The sequence below is a fragment of the Hyla sarda genome, chromosome 1 (genome assembly GCF_029499605.1).
Source record: "Hyla sarda isolate aHylSar1 chromosome 1, aHylSar1.hap1, whole genome shotgun sequence".
NCBI classification, from domain to species: Eukaryota; Metazoa; Chordata; class Amphibia; order Anura; family Hylidae; genus Hyla; species Hyla sarda.
In genome coordinates this window covers 479,858,260-479,881,646 of record NC_079189.1, presented here as the reverse complement: position 1 = coordinate 479,881,646, position 23,387 = coordinate 479,858,260, and the positions used below count along the sequence as shown (strand labels likewise).

Here is a 23,387-nt window from a genome sequence, read left to right as displayed (position 1 = left end):
GCCTTAATACCCCACAGGGGTTTCACGACTTTTGCATACGTAAAAAAAATAAAAAATAAATCACTAAAAGGTGTGTTTCCCCCCCCAAATTTCACATTTTGCAAGGGTTAATAGCAGAAAATACCCCCCAAAATTTGTAACCACATCTCTTCTGAGTATGGAGGTACCCCATAAGTTGACCTGAAGTGCACTACGGGCGAACTACAATGCTCAGAAGAGAAGGAGTCATATTTGGCTTTTTGAGAGCAAATTTTGCTCGGGGGGCATGCCGCATTTAGGAAGCCCCTATGGTGCCAGGACAGCAAAATAACCCCCACATAGCATATCATTTTGGAAACTAGACCTCTTGAGGAACGTAAGAAGGCGTAAAGTGAGCATTTACCCCCCACTGGTGTCTGTCATATCTTTGGAACAGTGGGCTGTACAACATTTTTAATTTGCACAGCCCACTCTTCCAAAGATCTGTCAGACACCAGTGGGGTGTAAATTCTCACTGCACCCCTCATTACATTCCGTGAGGGGTGTAGTTTTCCGAAATGGGGTCACATGTGGGGTTTTGCTTTTTTTGCGTTTGTCAAAACCGCTGTAACAATCAGCCACCTCTGTGCAAATCACCTCAAATGTACATGGCGCACTCTCCCTTCTGGGCCTTGTTGTGCGCCCCCAGAGCAGTTTGCGCCCACATATGTGGTATCTCCGTACTCGGGAGAAATTGCATTACAAATTTTGGGGGGCTTTTTTCCCCTTTACCTCTTGTCAAAATGAAAAGTATAGGGCAACACCAGCATGTTAGTGTAAAAAGTTTATTTTTTTACACTAACATGCTGATGTAGACCCCAACTTCACCTTTTCATAAGGGGTGAAAGGAGAAAAAGACCCCCAAGATTTGTTAGTCAATTTCTCCCGAGTACGGCGATACCCCATATGTGACCCTAAACTGTTGCCTTGAAATACGACAGGGCTCCAAAGTGAGAGCGCCATGCGCATTTGAGGCCTGAATTAGGAATTTGCATAGGGGTGGACATAGGGGTATTCTACGCCAGTGATTCCCAAACAGGGTGCCTCCAGCTGTTGCAAAACTCCCAGCATGCCTGGACAGTCAACGGCTGTCCGGCAATACTGGGAGTTGTTGTTTTGCAACAGCTGGAGGCTCCATTTTGGAAAGAGTGGCGTACCAGGCGTTTTTCATTTTTATTGGGGAGGGAGGGGGGCTGTGTAGGGGTATGTGTATATGTAGTGTTTTTTACTTTTTATTTTATTTTGTGTTAGTGTAGTGTAGTGTTTTTAGGGTACAGTCACACGGGCGGGGGGTTACAGCGAGTTTGAGCTGCCGCGCAAAATTTGCTGCATTGCAAACTTGCAGCCCGATACTCACTGTAAGCCCCCTGCCCATGTGAATGTACCCTGTACATTCACAGGGGGGGGACCTCCAGCTGTTGCAAAACTACTACTCCCAGCATGCCTGAGAATGTTTGGGAGTTGTGGTTTTGCAACAGCTCGAGGCACACGGGTTGGGAAACACTGAGTTAGGAAACAATGTTTTCTAACCAGTGTGCCTCCAGCTGTTGCAAAACCACAACTCCCAAACATTCTCAGGCCTGCTGGGAGTAGTATTTCGGCAACATCTTTAGAGCCAGATGTTGCCGAACTACAACTCCCAGCATGCTTGGAGTTGTAGTTTTGCAACATCTGGAGGACTACAGTTTGCAGACCACTAATACAGTGGTTCCCAATCTGTGCCCTTCCAGATGTTGCAAAACTACAACCCCCAGTATGCCCTTACTGTCCAGGCATGCTGGGAGTTGTAGTTCTGCAACATCTGAAGGGCCAGATGTTACAGAACTACAACTCCCAGCATGCCTGGACAGTAAGGGCATGCTGAGGATGTGTAGTTTTGCAACATCTGGAAGGGCACAGTGGTCCAAAAACTGTGGACCTCCAGATGTTGCAAAACTGCAACTCCCAGCATGCCCAGACGACAAGGGCTGTCTGGGCATGCTGGGAGTTGTAGTTTACAGGGTCCTATTACAGCAATGCATGTCACTTTACGGCGACGTCCATTGCTGTAAAGGGCCCGACCGCGGCTGAAGATATACTCACCTGTCGCCGCCGCCGCCATCTTCCTGGCCGGGATCCGGGTCTTCGGGGACGAGGTAAGTACCGGGGCCGGTCCCCAGCACTCCCCCGTCCCCCGCAGCGTCCTCCGGTCTTCCTCCCGTCCTCTCCGGACTTTCAGGGGCCGGGCAGGACGGGAGGAAGTAACCGCCCCCCCTCCTGCGATTGGTCGGTTAACTAACCGACAGATCGCAGGGTATAGGAGGAGGTGGCAGGCTTGCCACCTCGCTCCTATACTCCAGCATGGTCCTGGCTGTCTGTGACAACCAGGATCATGCAAAATTACCGGGCGGTCGGGTCCCAGAGACCCGATCAGCCCGGTATCGCCGCAGATTGCAAGGGCAATTTCCCTTGCGATTTGCGGCGATCGCCGACATGGGGGGCCTACATGGCCCCCCTCAGCGTTTGCCCTAGATGCCTGCTGAAGGATTTCAGCAGGCATCCGGTTACGATCTCTGCCCGGCGAGCGGCAGAGACCGGAAAACGCCAGGACGTACGGGGACGTCCTGGGTCCTTAAGGCCCAGGGTGCGGGGACGTCCCCGTACGTCCTGGGTCCTTAAGAGGTTAAATGAAACTTTCAAAGTTTGATATGCAGTTCCGCAGTACCATATTTTCTACAAGCATTTGATACCTGCAGGATCTACCCAGTAGCCCGGGTCAGGCCTGCACCACTGAGAGGGAGTACAAGCTGACACACTATTCTAAAATTGTGCTGCTCTGCGGCCTACATAGGTTGCCGCCACCTCCAGACTGTGTCATTATGCCACCATATGGTCTCCTCATACTGCTGCCACATCCAGGCTCTATCATAGTGCCGCCCTATGGTCTCCTCATGCTGCTGCCACCTCCAGGCTGTGTGATTCTGCCACCATTTGGTCTCCACTTGCTCATATCAGTTTTTGTATAGCTATTCGACCCAAATAAATTCGGATCTAACAAAATTTTTTCAGAAAATTAGGCTAATCAGACAAATCCCATTTTTTTTTATTAAATTCGATCATCGCTAGTCCTTAGATGTTATCTCTGGAATTACCACAAGAATCCAAAGAAACAGGTTGGAACGAGAAAATTAAACCATAACTGATTAAATTAAACATTCAAAGTTTGATATGCAGTTTCCCAGTACCAGCCGTGCTTACTTACACGTGCATGGCTTGATATTTTCAACAACCATTTGATACCGGCAGGATCTACCCACTAGCCCTCCCGGGTCAGGCTAGCACCACTGAAAGGGAGTACAAACATACACACTACTCGAAAATTATGCAGCCTGCATAGGCTGCTGCCACCTCCAGACTGTGTCATTGTGCCACCATATGGTCTCCTCATACTGTTGCCACATCCAGGCTCTATCATAGTGCTGCCCTATGGTCTCCTCATGCTGCTGTCACCTCTAGGCTCTGTCATTGTGCCACCATGTAATCTTGTTATATTGATCTTGTAGTTTGACAGTATTTTTTCAAAGTAAACGCTTCAGGCATCTGGGACACGCCGGGTCATTGGGGAGGGGGTGCTGAGAAGCAGGGGCTGGGACAGGTGGTAGCTGGCCTCACGGCCGACCACCAGCTCGATTTTAAGATACAAGTACAAGCTTTTTCATTGCTGCAATTCATAGCAGTATGCGCCCACTCATCCAATGGCACAAAAACTGAATGTGCTCCTATCCAAGTGGCTGGTAATGCAGTCCCTCCCTTTTCAAGTGGACTCTCAGTCATGAGCATGGGGGTGAGCTAAGAGTCAGGGTCAGGGACAGGCAGTAGCTGGCCTCGCAGCGGACTGCCAGCTCGATTTTAAAATACAAGTATGAGCTTTTTCACTGCTGCAACTTATAGTAGTATGCGCCCACTCAGCCAATGGCACAGAAGCTGAATGTGCTCCTGTCCAAATTGCTGGTACTGCAGTCTCTCCCTTTTCAAGTGGAAACTGATTAGAATGGGGTCGCTGAGAGGCAGGGGCTGGGACAGGCAGTAGCTCGCTTTAGGGTGGACCACCAGCTCAATTTTAACCACTTACGGGCCCAGGGCGTACCTGTACGTCCTGGGTCAGCTCCTGTTCTATAATGCAGGGCCACAAGGCGGGTTGGGTCTGGCCTCGAACACTGGACCCGTGGCTAATAGCTTGCGGCACTGATCGCGGTTAACCCTTTAGACGCGGCTTTCAAAGTTGATCGCCGTGTCTAAAGTGAAACTAAAATAATGCCGGTTAGCTCAGGGGTGAAATCACGGCATCCCGAAGAGCTGTAGGACACGAGGGGGGGGGCCCCTTACCTGCTTCCTGGTGTCCGATCGCCTAATGAATGCTCAGAGCCTGAGATCCAGGCATGAGCAGTCAAGCGGCAGAGTCATCAATCAATGGTTTGCTATGAGAAACCATTGATCAATGTAAAAGATCAGTGTGTGCAGTGTTATACCCCCCTATGGGAGCAATATCATTGCAAAAAAAAAGTGAAAAAAAAAGTTAATAAAGATCATTTAACCCCTTCCCTAATAAAAGTTTGAATCACCTCCCTTTTCCTATTTAAACAAAACTGTGTAAATAAAAATAAACATATGTGGTATCGTTGCGTGCAGAAATGTCAGAATTATAAAAATATATTGTTAATTTAACCGCACAGTCAATGGTGTACACGCAAAAAAATTCCAAAGTCCAAAATAGGGTATTTTTGGTCCCTTTTTACATAATGAAAAAATGAATAGAAGGTGATTAATAAGTCTGATCAATACAAAAATGGTACTGCTAAAAACTTCAGATCACCGCGCGAAAAATGAGCCCTCAAACCAACCCATAAATAACCCAAGAAAATAAAAAAAAGTTATAGGGGTCAGAAGATGACAATTTTAAACGTATACATTTTCCTGCATGTAGTTATGTTTTTTTTTAGAAGTACGAAAAAATCAAACCTACAAAAGTAGGGTATCATTTTAATCGGATGGACATACAGAATAAGCATAAGGTGTCATTTTTACCAAAAAATGTACTGTGTAGAAACGGAAGTCCCCAAAAGTTACAAAATGGTGTTTTTTCTTCAATCTTGTTGCACAATGTTTTTTTTTCCATTTCACAGTCGATTTTTGGGTAAAATGACTGATGTCAATACAAAGTAGAATTGGTGGCACAAAAAATAAGCCATCATATGGATTTTTAGGTGCAAAATTGAAAGAATAATAATTTTTTAAAGGTAAAGAGGAAAAAACAAAGTGCCAAAACGGAAAAACCCCGGGTCCTTAACCCTTAAGGACGCAGCCCTTTTTCATTTTAAGGACTGAGCCCTTTTTCGCAATTGTGACCACCGTCGCTTTACGAATTTATAACGCAAAAACGCTTTTAACGAATATTCTGATGCTGAGATAGTTTTTTTGTGACATATTCTACTTTATTTTGGTGGTAAATTTTCGGCGTTACTTGCATCCTTTTTTGGTGAAAAATCCCAAAATGTCATCAAAATTTTGAAAATTCTGCATTTTTCTAACTTTGAAGATCTCTACTTGTAAGGAAAATGGATATTCACAATAAATTTTATTTTTATTCACAAATACAATATCTCCACTTTATGTTGGCATCATAAAATGGACATATTTTTGCTTTTTGAAAAAAAAATAGAGGGCTTCATAGAGCAGCAATTTTCAAAAAATTCATGAAAATTGCTAAATCTGAAGGGACAGATGTTACAGAACTACAACTCCCAGCATGCCTGGGCAGTCCAGGTATGCTGAGAGTTGTAGTTTGGCAACATCTGGAGGGCTACCGTTTGGGCACCACTGTAATAGTGGTCTCCAAACTGTGACCCTCCAGATGTTGCAAAACTACAACTCTCGGCATGCCCAGACAGCCTTTGGCTGTCTGGGCATGCTGGGAGTTGCAGTTTGGCATTCCTAGTGGTTGCCACAGTAAAGATCACTTTACTTTCACTTTCAATTCCCCCCCCCCCCCCCCACTGTAGTTTACCTACCTGACCCAGGATCCAGCAGTCTCCAGCTACGATCGGGGATCTCCAGGCATCTTCTCCTGCAGGTACCGGCCTCCAGCTTCTTCCCACGATCCCCTCGACATCCAGGGGTGGGCAGAACAACCCACTGTCCTGCTCTGCCATTGGTCAGAATCAGTTCTGACCAATGGCAGGGGATAGGAGGAGATCGCAGTTCTGCAACCTCACTCCTAGCCCTCAAGATGATCGTGACTGTCCCTGAGAGCTCCGATCATCGCTATTTTCCGGGTGATCGGGTCACCAGAGACCCGATCAGCCCGGAATAGCAGAAAATCGCATGTCTGAATTGACATGCAATTTTCTGCGATCACGGACATGGGGGGGGGGGTCTCATGAACCCCTGGGCGATGTGCCGGGGTGCCTGCTGAATGATTTCAGCAGGCATCCCGGTACGGTCCCTAACCGGCTAGCGGCGGGGACCGGAATTCCCACGGGCGTATGCATACGTCCCACATCCTTAAGGACTCGGGATGCAGGGTGTATGCATGCGCCCAGCGTCCTGAACAGGTTAAGGGGTTAAGATACAGCTAGAAGCTTTTCCATAATTTACACTACAGCAATTATACACTATTGGAGCTGGAATTACCGCGGCTGCTGGCACTAGACTTGCCTTCCAATGGGTCCTCAAAAAAGGATTTATAGTTTGCTCATTCCAATTACAGGGCTCAGTCATTGTGCCGCTCTGCGGCAGTGATTCTAATAGAGACGTCTGTGATCTGCATGTCATACTGAATAACAGTATTATTTCAGTAACCCAGTACACTCCCTATGTGTGTTATGACAAGGCAAAGTGTTCTACACCCCTATTGAGGCTCTCTTTAGCCCAGAAATAGCCGCTCTTAATAGCAATTCGCCGCCAATAATTTCGGATTGACCCAAATTTTTTGGGGGAAAATCTCTAGTTAGGGTACATAAAAAAAACCAATGCACAGGAAAATAACTAGGTATTTACATTGTTTTTTAATGGCAAATTGAGAAACTGAGCTTTTTCACTTTCACACTGTTTATACATTTTCTACTGAATATGCAATTTATTAATGGGTTTTGATTCTTTTTATAATAGGCTCCTGTAGTTGGTACTGCAGCACGTAGGTGTTTAGGTCATTTCTGCCAGCTGCCATAACTGAAAGCCCCTCATTGTTATCTACTGCAAGAAAAATTGTATTCTCCAGTGAATCAGGAACAGGAATTTGTTCATTCCCGCCCAGTCAGCCGTGTCTATGCCTCTATAGTGTGTTCTGGCTGTCATTTCAGAACGACTGTTGTCTAGCACATATGATGTAAAGAGGTTCAATAGTTTCATAAATTTAGGATTAAAGTGAACTTCTACCCTTTTTTCATTTTTTTTTTTTAAAGGAAAATTGTCATCCTATTCATCCACACTAAACCCAATGCGCTGAGTTATAGTGTGGGTGAACAGGAGATCTATGCGGGGTCTCTGACTAACATACGTACCTGCAGTCCGGAGTAGTGTCCCTCTGAAGGTCCCCTTCTTTCTTCTGCAAGCGCTCACATGATCAGCGCCACATGAATATTCAAATTTGCCCGGCAGGCCCGCCTCCAGTGCGCAATTTGCCAAAGAAAGAAGCGGACCTTCAGAGGGAAACCGCTCCAGTCTCCAGGTCCATATGTTGTCAGAGACCCCGCATCGGACTCCTGTTCACTAGTGTTGAGTGCGAATATTTGAAATGCAAATTTTTACCGGGAATATCGGCACTTCGCAATTTCGCAAAAAATTTTGAATATAGCGTAATGACGAATATTTTTTTTTCTTCACAGTACACATAACAATAATGATGTGTACTGTGTAAAAAAAGTGATACGTTCTAGTGTAGGGTATAGTATTAGTTAGTTGAAAGATATAATCGCACATGCGCACTATACAAATTTCATAACGATTTTCCCATGGAAAAAAAAAGTGAACAAACAGAGAATTTCACAGACATACAGTAGCATGAATATTTGTCCATATATTCGCAAAATATTGTGAATTCGAATATGGTCCCTGCCGCTCATCACTACTGTACATCCGCATTATAACACAGTGTATCGGGTTTAGTGTGGGTGAACAGGATGACCATTTTCCGTTAACTAGTCAAATGAATCTTGTCGAGCAGTGGTCTCCAAATTGTGGACATCCAGATATTGCTAAACTACAACTTTCAGCATGCCCGGACAGCCGAAGGCTGTCCGGGCATGCTAGGAGTTGTAGTTTTGCAATATCTGGAGGTCCACAGTTTGGAGATAACTCTTCTAGGCTCATGTTATATTGTCAGATAAGACATCCTGGAGCAGCAATTGGTTGAACTTCACCTCCCAGATTTCCTATTAATGGATGCTGCATCACATTTGTCCAAAATTTTATTGGCTGATCATGGAACATACAGTATAGCAATAGCTATGTAGTGATCATCAGGCTATGTTCACATGGGTGTAAAATGGGCAGAATGTCCGCACGAAAAACAGGTGCGGAAATTCCGCACATTTGACTTACCGTCGGGCACTAGGACCGCTCGAAAATGCACCGTCTGATAGACGGCAAGGCATTTCCTTATGGTATCTGCAGAAAGAATAGACATGTCTATTATTTCTGCGGACGCCCAAATCTGAATTTCCGCACCAGATGTCCTGCTGTGTGAACAGTGCAGCAGAATCCCATTGAAATCAATGGGACTCTGCTGCTGCGGAATGCCCATGCAGAATATTTGTGCGGACATCCTGCCGTTTTAATGTAACCTAAGGCTATATTCAAACCTACGGAATTTCTGCACAGAAAATCTCTGTGCAGACATTCCAGAGAGAGATGATAGACAGCTATGTATTTCATGCGGTGTCCGCAGAAAAAAATTAAACACGTATATTCTTTCTGCGGGAACGAAAAACGGAATTCCATGCCAGATCTTTCTGGCACGGAAATTCCGCACGTGTGCACAGCCCAGCAGAATCCAATGTGTGAACATGGCCTAAATGTGTGAACATGGCCTAAAGAGGAGATCTTATATACCTGTGGATTCACTGATTGGAAACACTTTATCCTCATGTAAATGCTCTTTTATTGTGTAGAAAAATTACCTCATTTAGTAAGAGTGGAGTGTAGTTTTCTTTGTATTTTTTTTTCTCGACAGATATTTTTCCACATTGTTTACTTATGTTGCACTTTTCCCTACATTTTGCTTTTTTTTTTTTTTTTTTCTAAACTGGCTCTGAGCTGAAATCCACCACATTTTATGTGGGAACATTAGTAAATGTGTAGATTTTTTTCATAAAATGTCAGGGCCAAGCCCCAATTTCGGAGACACACCCTTTCCCCCCCTGCAACCATGCACGTGTTTTCTGAGAAAAGTGGATAGTTAGTATGGATTATTGGGATTTTTTGTTGCAAATTCTGACACACGACAATGTAACACAAAAACCCTTCCCGTGTAAAAGGCTTAGTAAATGAGCGTCCCGCCAATACTACTCCAACTTGTATAACCTACCAAGCACATATTCTAACTCTCCCCCTGGCGTGGTTCCCCCCTCCCTGGAACAATATATTGCTGATACAGCCCTACCTTCCCTATCACAAGAAGTTGTACATTATCTGGAAACCCCCTTTTCTACAGATGAACTGAATTTGGCCATCTCCACTATGCCTGCTGGCAAGAGCCCAGGTCCCGACGGCTACACAGCTAAATTTTATAAAACACTCAGCTCAGATATACTTTTAGAGGCCTTTAAATCGATCTCAAGTGAGTCACCCCCTCCCCCGGGTTTTTTAAGGGCCTTCATCACAGTTATTCCTAAGATATCCCTAAGAAAGGGAAAGATCCCCTTCTCTGTTCTGGTTATCACCCAATTTCTCTTCTCAATAGTGACACAAAACTGTTCCCAAACTCATAGCGAACAGCTTAGCAGGCCACTTGAGCTCTTTGGTCCACCCAGATCAGGTAGGCTTTGTCCGCGGCAGGGAAGCCAGAGACAGCACTCTCCGTTGTTACGCCGAGCGCTCCGGGTCCCTGCTCCTCCCCGGAGCGCTTGCGGCGTTCTCCTCTCTGCAGAGCCCCGGTCAGACCCGCTGACCGGGAGCGCTGCACTGTCACTGCCGGCGGGGATGCGATCCACGTAGCGCGATGCGCCCGCCCGTGGGTCGCATCCCAATCTACTCGCCTGTCCCGTTCCCTGGCTGTCACGTCCCGGCGCGTGCGGCCCCGCTCTCTAGGGCACGCGCGCGCCGGCTCTCTGAGATTTAAAGGGCCAGTGCACCACTAATTGGTGCCTGGCCCAATCAGTGTCAATTAGCTTCCCTGCTCCATGTGTATATAAACCCACTTCCCCTTCCTGTCCTGGGCGGATCTTGTTGCCTTAGTGCCTAGTGAAAGCGTTTTGTGTGTGCCATTGCCAGTGTTTTCAGACCTTCTGCCATTGCCCTTGACTACGAACCATTGCTGCCTGCCCTGACCTTCTGCTACGTCTGACCTCGCCTCTGTCTAGTCCTCCTGTACCACCCCAGTCTCAGCAGTCAGTGAGGTTGAGCCGCTACCGGTGGACACGACCTGGTTGCTACCGCTGCAGAAAGACCATCCCGCTTTGCGGCGGGCTCTGGTGAAAACCAGTAGCAACTTAGAACCGGTCCTCTGGTACGGTCCACGCCTATCCCTCACTGACACAGAGGATCCACCACCAGCCTGCCGAATCCTGACATCCGTGCTTTTTCCATGGTGCATTTTTCACGTCATCATGAGCTCCCTCTCTTTCTGCTTTCCCTGGATGTGGAGAAGGCCTTTGACCGTGTGGATTGGAAGTTCCTGCTAGCTAAGCTTTCCCAAATCAGCCTGGGAGCTGCGATGAAGTCCTGCATTATGGCATTATACTCCCCAAGCCCAGGTACGCAGTAATAGTCAATTATCCTCCCCGTTCAACATTGGTAATGGCATGAGGCAGGGGTAGCCCCCCCCCCCCCTTATATGTGCTCTGCATGGAACACCTACTTGTGGACATACACCAAAACCCTTATATTAAGGGGGTGTTACTGCCTCTTTGTCATTACAAATGTTCCGCCTATGCGGATGACCTTCTCTTGTTCCTCTCATCCCCGATCACTTCCTTTCCATCCCTACTTTCCACCATACGTCGCTTCTCGGAAAATAGTAACTACAAACTGAACCCCTCTAAGAGTGAAGCCCTTAATATCTCTATACCTGCTAATATAGTCAGGACACTTCAGGCCTCATTCCCCCTTTAAATGGCAGACTAATTCATTGAAGTATCTTGGTGTCCAGGTACCTGCAAACCTTGCACACACCTATCAAGTCAATTTCCCCCCTCTACTCAATGCTCTGAGAACAGACCTGGCCAGGTTGAATTGCAGAGACCTTTCATGGATAGGAAGGGTCAATGTTTATAAAATGAACATTCTCCCCCACCTACTATATCTCTTCGCAAGTACACTGGTACATTTACCTCCTTCCTTCTGTAGGGTGGTCTCTGCCCTCCAGACTGGCTTCGTCTGGGCTCACAAACCTCCTCGACTAGCTAGATCTATTCTCATTAAGAGGAAAATAGATGGTGGCCTTGCTCTTCCAGACCCCCTTTCCTATTACCTAGCAGCGATCTTCTCGAGAGTATTGGACTTCTTTCATCATGGCCATGACAAGCAATGGGATTCCCTAAAGAGCACGGCGGCTGGCCTGGATCCCAGAGCAATATTATGGACCCCAAAAAAGTCACCAAACTCACTCTTCTCCTTTACCCTCCCGCCAATCATCAAGTCCATAATACAAGCTCGCTCGGCATACCTTACACGATCGACGTTGTTCTCATCCGATGGCCCACTCACACCCCTCTTTAACACAGAAACTTTCCCACCAGCCCAACACTCCCTGACTTTCCTCTCACTCTCTCGTATGGAGGGCACCACCTTTAGCTCCTTACTCCCAGAAACAGGCCTGAAGCCTCTTTCTGATATCCTAGGTGATACCCCTCCTTCTCCTCTATTAACCTTCTAATACTCGCAACTGCAACACTTTTATCAAACCCATAAACAGAAGCTGAAGCTACAGCGTCCCCTCACTCAGTTCGAGCGTCTCTACACCTCTTCATCGCCCACTGCCCGTAAAATATACTCTATATGCCCTCCTCCTAGATGACATATCCTCTGACCTCTTACCCTTTAAGTCCTCTTGGGAAAAAGAATTGAGTCATCCTCTCTTGGATGAGGACTGGAACAAGGCGCTCTCTCCGTGCCACTGAATGTCAGTCTCCTGCAAGGCCCAAGAGACAAACTATAAAGTATTGACTAGGTGGTACCACGCATTTATCCGTCCCTCACGGATGAATGTTGGAGGTGTGGTGGACATGGAGGGTCAATGCTACATATTTGGCTGACTTCTCCGGCGCTAGACGCGTTTTGGTCCAATAACCTCGACATCACATCTCGCCTTGTTTCCAGTCCGGACTGAAAGATGCCTGAGCTGATCCTTCTCTCTATTTAACCCACATTGATCCCGCTATGCTCGTCTCGACTACTCCGTTTTCTCCTCTTAGCGGCCAGAATGGTCATCCCCAGATTATGGAAATCTCCCCCCCCCCCCCCTTCTTTATCATCCTGGCTTCAGGAAATCTCCCATATTTGCTGTATGGGGGAACTAATGGCCGACTCCAAACAACAATTGGATAAATTTCACCATATCTGGAACCACTGGATTACCTACATGTCCACATCAGACTTCCTCCACATACATACTGACAATTTAAACTCATCCTGCCAGGCTCTGTCTTTCCTGTGCTCAAACTCTCTTATATTTTGTTCCTGCTTGGGCTTCGAGGTCCTCAGAATACGCTCAGTCCACGACTTATACCTGGATTCCATCTCTCCTCCTCTCTCTACCCCACTGTTGTCCTACTGATGCTTCTTCTTCTTTTTCCCCTTTTTTTCTTCCTCCTCTTTCCCCTCCTGACCTTTGTTATTTCTTAGGTGACTCATAAGTGTCCTCCTCATATTCATATACTATTGGGCAATTGACTGTTTATCATGCTTACTAGTAATTAGTGATGTTATGATTTTTCAAGTTAGATCTATTACTTTATTTTCATTATGCGTGGTACCCACAGCATATGTTAACTTTATCATTTATTAGTGGGGGGATATTTGCCCACGTGGATACTCCTGTGTTACCTTTTTTTCTTATGTTTATATTGTTTTTTGATGTCTTTATGAAAATAATAATTACTTAAAAAAAAAAACCTTTACCCATGTACTTTTTTTCATATTTACCTTATACCTCCAAGCATAAAGCTACACTGCCAAGTAGCTGAGACTTGGGGATATGTTCTTATTAATGAACATGTGGAGACAGAGAATCAAATAATTTAGGTATTTATAATCTTACAATCATTTGCTTATCGTCAATTATAAGACGAAGGACAAGACTAGAGTTGTTCCCCGCAGAAGAGGGCATTTTTTCTGAGAAAAAAAACAATAGTCATCAGAAATCAATCCTCGATAGATTTCTGTTGACTTTCAGGTTGCAGTATGGCTACGTGTGGGTAGGAATGTAATAAAATTCCCATTCGTTAGCTGCAATACTGCCCAATGCAGGTGGCATGACACACCAACCATAGCCATGGCCAACACATCACATCGCCAAATCTGCTGTGTAGCACTAGTCTAAATGTAAAATGAATAAGGACCAATGATTTCACCAAGGACTGATTTTGGTTTTAAAAAAAAATAATTTTAGATTATCCCTATTCCATCTGAGATATGAGTATAAAACATTTAGTTGCCTGTTTTTCTTTCAATAATAACCACATAGACATACATTAAGAAAACACAGTGCGGAAGATAATTAAAAAATCTCTAATACTAAAACAGTCTCTGTTGCCCATAACAACCAATCCCAGCCCTACTTTGATATCTCAACAAGCTTTGGTAAAATTTATGCTGAGCTGCGATTGGTTAATATGAGAAAAAACCCTGCTCCTTTATGCCAATAAAATTAAAAAGGAAATCTGAAGTTCAACTAATCCTATTTGTTCAACAATCTTCTGATTCTTCACTCTGACTCTGCTGTCCATTGGTGGGCCAGCATAGGGGGAGCGCCGGCATCCTCAATATGCTCAGATGGCAATGTCTGCGAATTGGAAATCCACTAGAACATTAAACAAGTTCAATATTCTGGTAGAATTTTTCGAGTGGATTTTCTGGCTGGAAAGCACGCCTCAAAAACTCTGCAGTGTGTACTATGCAGTGCAATCCCATTGCAAGCAATTGGATTCTACACCACTGGAAAGACAATCTTCCCCTGCAAATTTAATCCTTATGTCAAGCTGTCCAGTAGATTGCCTACATTGCATGGGTTGTGTGGTGAATTAATGCCCTGTGGGGAGATTTTTAACATTTTGTGCAGCTGATCAGTTGCCCAGGGACACCAGATTCCAGTTTTCATTTTTTTTAAAGGCCTCTGAAAAATAAAAGCTGGAATCTGATCAGTTGCTATGCTCAACTACTGCCCATGTTTTTTTTACAAGTTCTACGCACTATTTTATGAGCAATGCAGGGCAATCTTTTGTATGCCTTGGATAGTATGTTTTGGATAGTGGCCTCAAACCAAGCTAAAACCTGCAAAATATTTGTTAGTCCCAAAAAACACAGTCACAGAGAGTAAGGTTCAGAGAAAAAAAATAATGGATATACTTTTTAACCTGTTAAGGACGAAGGGCTGACCCCGCGTCAATTCAGGTCCGTCCAGGCACCTAGCAACGGCCGGGACCCGTGGCTAATACCGGACATCACCGATCAGGGTGATGTTTGGTAACTTAGACACAGCGATCAAAGTTCATCGCCATGTCTAAAATGTAAAAATAATGCCGTCGAGCTGATCGGGACCACCGCGGTGAAACCGCGGTCTCCTGATCTGCTGAGGACACACGAGGAGGGTCCCTACCTTCCTCCTCAGTGTCCGATTGATGATTGATTGCTCCATGCTTGAGATCCAGGCTGGAGCAATTGATCAATCGAAAACACTGATCAATGCAATGCTATGGCATAGCATTAATCAGTGTATCCAATCAATGTATTGCAAGTTATAGTCCTCTATGGGGGCTATAACAGTGTAAAAAAAGAAAAAAGTATAAAAAAAAGTTAATAAATGTGATTTAACCCCTTCCCTAATAAAAGTTTGAATCACCCCCCTTTTCCCATAAAAAAAAAAAAAAAACTATGCAAATAAAAACAAATATATGGGGTATCGCCTCGTGCGTAAATATCCTATCTATAAAAATACATAATTAATTAAACCTCACGGTCAATGGCATACACGTAAAAAAATTCCAAAGTCCAAAATAGCGTATTTTTGGGCACTTTTTATACAATAAAAATAAATAAAAATAAAAGGCAATAAAAAAAGTCCCATAAAAACAAAAATGGTACTGATAAAAACTTCAGATCATGGCGCAAAAAATGAGCCCTCATACCGCCCCGTATACGGAAAAAATGAAAAGGTACAGGGGTCAGAGGAGGACATTTTTAAACGTATTAATTTTCGTGAATGTAGTTATGATTTTTACCAGAAGTAAAACAAAATCAAACCTATATAAGTAGGGTATAATTTTAATCATATGGACCTAAAAAATAAAATGAAGGTGTCATCTTTACTTAAAAATGCACTACATAGAAATGGAAGCCCCCAAAAATTAGAAAATGGCATTTTTTTTCCAATTTTGTCCAACAAATATTTTTTTGGTCGATTTTTTGGTAAAATGACTGATGTCATTACAAAGTGCAATTGATGGCGCAAAAAACAAGCCGTCATATGGGTCTTTAGGTGCAAATTTGAAAGGGTTATGTTTTTAAAAGGTGAGGAGGAAAAAACTAAAGTGCAAAAACGGAAAAATCCTCGGTCCTGAAAGGGTTAAATAAAGACACTGTCAATGTATAGTGAAGACCAGCACAGCCCGGGAACACAAGGACACAGAGGAATGTGCAATCTGGGAAACATAATAAGGCCTTTTTCACACTACAAAATTACTCAGTTTTAAAGATCCGTTGGAAGTTCCGTATGAAAATCGGCTGTAAAACCGCAGTTACAAAATCCTATTCAGCCGTTAGAAAATCCCATTATAGTCTATGGGATTTTTCTAAAAGCCATTTTTACCTGTTATAGCACATTATTAATAATGGACGTTATTTTGTGATGGAAGATTGTAACGGGAGAAATAGTGCATGTAACTGCTGTTTTACAGCTGATTTTCAGACAGAACTTCGTACGGATCTTTAAAACTGAGTAATTTTGTAGTGTGAAAGAAGCCTAAGCAAGAGTAACATGAGAACCAGCATGCCGTACACATAACATAGTAGACATAACAACATAGAAAAATTGTATGGGGATACTTACTGGTTGCTGTTGATATATTGTTGCTGATATGTTGAAATCACAGTGTTTACATAGCTTTTCTTCTTAAACATGCATAAACACCAGTGCTCCGGAACAATATTTCATAGTGTAAGGTCACATGTGGCGTATTTCTCTGCGTATTTGCTGCTGCGTATTTTTCTACTCATCAAAGTCAATGGGTAATGAAATACGCAGCAGTAAATAGGCTGCAAAAAAATGCAGCAATATACAGCATGTGTGACTCTACCCTTAAGATGGGGACTGTTTTTTCCATTGGGAAAATCATTATAATTGCTTTAAGCATCTTGACATGTATGTTCTTCACTTGTCCCATGTAAAGTAAACTGAACCTTAGTTCCTACAATGACTTTTGTGCTGGATTCTCCAAAGTTCTGAAAACTGATAGCTGACATTGGTGGACATATCTGTTTTGTTCACAGCAGCACAGAAGATAGGGTCGTTTAATAATATTTATATATTTACTGCAGGGCCAGTTATCTGTAGTGCCTCTGTGTAACATCAGATGAGAAGTTGAAGTAAATGTAAGAATATATATGAGCCATAGATGTGGCCCCAGAAAGAAGAACATTGTTTAGCATGGTAGTGCACAAATAGATATACAACTAAAGTAGAGGTTTCTAAGTACAAGTGGGACAGCAGGCCGAAGAACATCCTTGCAGAATCTATAGCACATTAATATTGATATACTATACATACTCTAATGGGCCCATCTCTTGATTTTGCCACATCCTGGATCTGTATATGGCTCATCACGGCAAGTTCAACAGCTGAAGGTAGTTGATGTGTTCTCAGAATGAACTACACGTTCCTCACTGAATTGTCTAACTGGCATAGATACTTTTATAATACTCTGTTATTGAGTAATATATTTTACAGGAGCCTTGAGTTCATGCCATATTTTTGTGTTTATCTCAGAGAGAAGGTGAGAAGAATCACAAGGTTCGTATGGCTGTTGGAAATGGGGTCCGTAGTGACGTATGGAGAGAATTCATCACAAGGTTTGGAGATATAAAGATGTGTGAGCTGTATGGGGCCACAGAGGGTAACATTTGTTTCATGAACCACACTGGAAAAATTGGATCTGTTGGCCGCAGCAATTTCTTTTACAAGGTAAGGCAATGTGCAGATTATTTAAGATACATTTTTATGTAAATCAAGATATGTAACATAATTCTCCATTGCTTGGTTTAACCTGTGAGCCCTTATGCCTGAGGGGCAGAAAGATTGTTCTGCCACCTAAGAAGATGTTTATCCTGTAGGAGAATCAGGTTACTCCTCTGTGTAAAGCTATACTAATATTAAATATTATATTATATAAAAAAAAGTTATCATAGCACCTCCCCTAGTTTTACAGGCCCCCTGAATACTATTGGAATACTGAATAAGTTGCCAGTCACGGCATGTGTACAGTTACACCTACCAAAGTCCTAGCTACATCTCAAACAATTAAGACATAAGAAGTGAGTAATGTTTTACATTACATATTACATTCAAAAGAGTGGGTGGATATTATACAAAACTCTACAGACCCATTGATGTTGAGTGTTCACATCCACCATACTGCTCTCACAAAGCAATTGTAAGGGAAAATGAATATATTGTATACACATGTAAAGAGAATCAGACACCCTGTTCACTCACACTGAACCCAATATATGGTGCGGTAAACAGCATTACAAAGTGGGGACACTTAAATCCATTGATAGAAAGGGGAAGAGAAAAAAGACGGGGCGCTCTCTCGTATGCTGTTGTAGGATAGGAAAATAGGGGGGGGGGGGGCGGAGAGGAACCCACCACCTCGCCTATTGTGCCGTACCGACCTGCTGAGGGGATACAACAGTATAAGCACAACACTGTTGGGAGGTGTGGTTCGCAGTAAGTGATTGCAGTATGCAGCTCTATCTCCCCTGTCCGTATCCCTTGGGATACGGAAAGATAGATGGAGAAAGGGTAGATAAAAGTGGGGAGTTGTGTAGAGCGCTCCTGCTGAATAAGGACAGAATCCACGTGTAGCACAGGACAAATTATTAGAAAACGAAAGGACAACGCGTTTCGGCGCTTACATGTGCCTTCATCAGGTCCACAGAAGGATAAGAGAGAAGTGTCCTGAGGTGCCGGCTGTGCTTGTGTGAGAACCTCAGGATGCATCTCTCTTATCCTTCTGTGGACCTGATGAAGGTGCATGTAAGTGCCGAAATGCGTTGTCCTTTAATTTTCCAATAAATTGTCCTGTGCTACACGTGGAGTCCGTCCTTATTCAGCAGGAGCGCTCTACACAACTCCCCACTTTTATCTACCCTTTCTCCTTAAATCCATTGAGTATTTCCTGAGTTGCGGCACTGTAATCTTCTTGCAGCATAGTGCTCCAACACGCAATGGAGGCAGGGAGCCGGCATTAATATGCTAATGAATGTTGTGGCATTCACTAGCATATTAATGATAGGGACTGGGCGGATGGAGAATATGGAGGAGGCAGCAGAGTTGGGTGAGTCGGCTCCCTGCCTTCATTGTGCACTTGAGCACAATGCAGCATAAAGATTACAGAGCCAAAATGCAGAAAATTCTCAATGGATTTAAGTAAGTGACCCCTCTATGTAAAGCTGTTCACTCGCACTATAACCCAGTGAACAGGGTGCCAGATTCTCTATAAATAATTAAAAAAAGGAAATGTTATCCTTATAGTTGTCAACCAAATGCTAGCTCATTTGCTATCTTTATTGACCATCATAGTTGACTGGGATCTCTGTTGACTTTGACCTCTCCTAAAAAAGGACATGCCTAAGATGCCCATACACAACAACCAACAAATGTCACTCCTGAGTATCTCATATACTCATTTGATCAGCTTGGCTCAGCATGAATGCGATTTTAATTGGTAAAATGGTACCACTGCCATACTTTTTTGACAGTAGCTTATCTTCTGTGTGAACAGAGGCTTTGCGGTGTTTAAATCCAACATACCTGGTCTTTCTTTCCCCAATGTCTGAAAAACTATGGGAAAAGACTGATAAACCTTATATACATTAGATAGCGACTGACCTTGCTTAAGTCAGTGGATCTGACCATCAATTATGCCCACTTTTAGTTTTATAACATGTTCTGCAATGCATCATTTTTATTTTGCAATAATTAATTTTATATCAGTGGACGGTTGTGTAATGATGACCATATGTTTTTAAATGTGTTATTACATATAGGATTATTATAAAATTACCTTTTAGTGTAAATATAATAATTTGGTCTATTTTATTCCCAGCTTGTCTTTCCTTTTGAACTCATTAAATATGACATTCAAAAAGATGAACCTATAAAAAACAATGACGGCTGGTGCGAAAGAGTGAAAAAAGGTAAATAGTACTATTCTCTGAATGGTTGAACATTTACAGGGGTTCTATATTATCATAGTTACCGCTGTTTAGCCATGAGGTACATGCAATACTTTATTATTTTACACCTAATATTATATATTTCTACATATATGGCCCACATGTGTTGACACTGCTGTAGCAATGTCCAAGACGTCTAAAATTCATACATGTCTCATAATGAAGTCATCATAAATGGGATTATAATTCACATCTGATGTATATACAGTATGACAAATTCCAATTTCAGTCCCAGAAGTTGCGCCTAAAAAGCATTTTCAAAAAAATCTCAATACAAAACTAAAGCAGGATCAGTAAATCTAACCACTGTGATGTAGTGTACATTATATGTATTTCTTTATTAACTTATATATATATTTTTTCAATATCCCATCTCTCTACCCAAAAGGTGAAACTGGACTTCTGATATCCAAGGTGAATAATGCAAATCCTTTTTTTGGTTATGCCGGAAATAAAAAACACACAACCAAGAAACTGTTGTGCGATGTATTCAAGAAAGGAGATATTTATTTCAACACTGGAGATTTGATGGCTCAAGATCAAGATAATTTTCTTTACTTTCGTGACAGAATTGGAGATACTTTTAGGTCAGTAGAAATATGACAATGATATATCCCTTGATTCTAATGCAAGGGCTCAACATGCTGAAATGGTTAATACTCATCATATCATCACAAGCGAGTGGCAACATTCTATCTTGTAGGCCAGAGCTTACCAAACTTTTCATGTTGGTGACACCCTTTTTAGACTTGCATAGTTTGGACACACAGGGCACTATAAACTGACATATTAAATAACATCCCCCTAATAAGGTATTTTAACTTCCAACTCCTTTAAACATTACATGATAAGCTAAGAGAAATGAGAATGGACGGAGCAATGTAATTTGCATGCATGCAGCCTTAGAGACGTGTGTAGCATTTCTATTGAGGGCAAAGCTTCTTACCTCTTATCAAGTTATTAATACATTAGGCTATTTTCAAACTGTCATTTGGGGTTCTGTCAGTTTTGATAGCAAGAATAGTATAACATGCAGTGATTTTCTTGGCATCAAAATGACGGAAACTTTGCCAGAACCGTATTATAAGTCAAGGGTCTAGTCTCTAGTGCCATATGTACCCATCAAAGAATGGATCCTGCATCATATATTAACATTTATTACAAAATAAAGCCACAATACAAGTGTGAACACCCTGTTCCTTGCAGGTTTCTACAAAAGCTACCTCCCTAATAGGGAGCAAAACAATTCTTAAATGCTTAAAAGGGTATTCTGGCCTTAGACATCTCTGAATTTATCCAAAGGATAAGGGATAAAATATCTGATCAAGGAGGCTGCTGGGAACCCCCCATCAAACCCCCCCACCCCCCCCCCCCCCCCACACACACACACACGTGTGCGTTCTCTGTGCAGCTCCTGGCATTCTGTGCTGGGGACTGCTCCTGAGACAGAGACATGACATCACACCTCCTCATGAGACCACACCTCATCATGATGTCACACCACACCCCCTTCATTCATGTCTATGGGAGGGCCGTGACGGCCGTCACGCCCCCTCACTTAGACATGAATGGAGGGGGCATGATGTGACATCACCAGGGGGCGTGGCATGACATCACATCTTTGTATCGGGAGCAGCACTTGCCACAGAATGGCAGGACCCCCGCGATCAGACATCCTATCCCCTATCCTTTGGAATATACATTATATATTACCCAAATAAAACATAGCGATGGATCTAGTGATGTCCAGGTTAAGAATGTAACTTTTCATCTCTGAATTTTGACTTTATTATTGATTCTTAAAGGGGTACTCCAGTGGAAAACGTTTTCAACTGGTGCCAGAAAGTTAAACAGATTTGTAAATTACTTCTATTAAAAAATCTTAATCTTTCCAGTACTTATTAGCTGCTGAATACTACAGAGGAAATAAATGATTTTCTTTTTGGAAAACAGAGCTCTCTGCTGACATCATGACCACAGTGCTCTCTGCTGAAACCACTTTCCATGTTAAGAACTGTCCAGAGTAGGAGAAAATCCCCATAGCAAACATATGCTGCTCTGGACAGTTCCTAAAATGGACAGAGATGTCAGCAGAAAGCACTGTGGTCATGATGTCAGCAGAGAGCACTGTGTTCCAAAAAGAAAATAATTTCCTCTGTAGTATTCAGCAGCTAATAACTACTGGAAGGATTAAGATTTTTTAATAGAAGTAATTTACAAATCTATGCAAAAATAAAGATAAGCATGCACTCACCGCCGGTAAGCTGCTGCGGGCTCCGAGTCCGGGATCACCACGGCATAGACGTAGACGGTAAGGGGCGCTCAGAAGCTCTGTGCCTCTGAGCGCCCCTTACCGTCTACGTCTATGCCGTGGTGATCCCGGACTCGGATCCCGCAGCAGCTTACCGGCGGTGAGTGCATGCTTATCTTTATTTTTGCATATATCGACACTTTACCTTGTGCGTGCACCCCGCAGGTGCTGCTTACATATTGAAGTGAGTCCGGACGCTCCTAGCGGTTACCTCGTGGTATCGCATGTTTGCTTTTTCCACCTATTTGGTTTGCTACCTGGTGTGCTCTCTCCTTCTTGGATTTTCTAATTTACAAATCTGTTTAACTTTCTGGCACCATTTGATTTAAAAAAAAAAAGAAGTTTTCCACCGGAGTACCCCTTTAAAGATTGATACACTTACAAGCAAACTTTTGCTCAGCAATTCAGAAACCTTTACTATGAAAAAACACATGTACTGTATAACATTGCCCTAAAGAGGTAACAAGGAACAGTGTAAAGCACCAGACTGTTAAAGGAAATTGACAAGCCACCAAACTTCAAAACATTGTGCTATTGGGCTGCCAACAATGTATGACTGGGTTCATTGTTAAGGCACAAGATGACACAGGGAGGCTGAGGCGGCAGGGGCTGATGCAGAATGTTCAGTATGCTACAAGTCAATAGAAATCATTTTAGAGATTACATCTACGACTTTGAAAAGTTTAAAAGGGAACATGGATTGAGTTGTTTCCTCTAACATATGCAGAAGTATTTCACAACTACACAATCTTTCACCCATATAATGCCGTATAATGCCACCATAAAATGAGACTGCTATAACGTGGGCCTGGCAGCAGGAAAAGAAGGGTGTATATATAAGAAAATAGCTAGATAAGGCTTCTCATCGGGATGGGCATACATTGTTGATCTTTATAGTCCTTTCTAGAGCCAAGTTATACGTTTTTTTTTTTCTTAAATGAGGCTCAAAGGTGGTGTTCCTCGGCATGATAAAAGCTCGGGTAAGTCCAGTCTACGTCTATTCTCTTATACTTCGCTCCATGGCCTTCTTGTATCCATCTACCCTATTTGACTGACAACCACTAGACAAGGAGAACATGGGCTGGACTTACCTGGACTATTGAGCCTCATTTACATATTAACAAGATAGCTTATATCTCAGTACTTAAAAGGACTATGGAGACAAAGAAGGTATACCTGGAACTATGATATT

General features: G+C 43.2%; 1 protein-coding gene across 1 annotated transcript in view; it reads left to right on the top strand.

Moving 5' to 3' along the window:
• The window catches only part of SLC27A6 (solute carrier family 27 member 6), a 51,291-nt gene that overhangs the window by 15,796 nt on the left and 12,108 nt on the right, over nucleotides 1-23,387 (top strand). Inside the window, exons 6-8 of the mRNA XM_056537295.1 lie at nucleotides 17,414-17,608; nucleotides 19,755-19,845; nucleotides 20,273-20,471. Coding sequence (XP_056393270.1) covers nucleotides 17,414-17,608; nucleotides 19,755-19,845; nucleotides 20,273-20,471 — 485 coding nt within the window. The remainder of the gene's footprint in view (nucleotides 1-17,413; nucleotides 17,609-19,754; nucleotides 19,846-20,272; nucleotides 20,472-23,387) is intronic.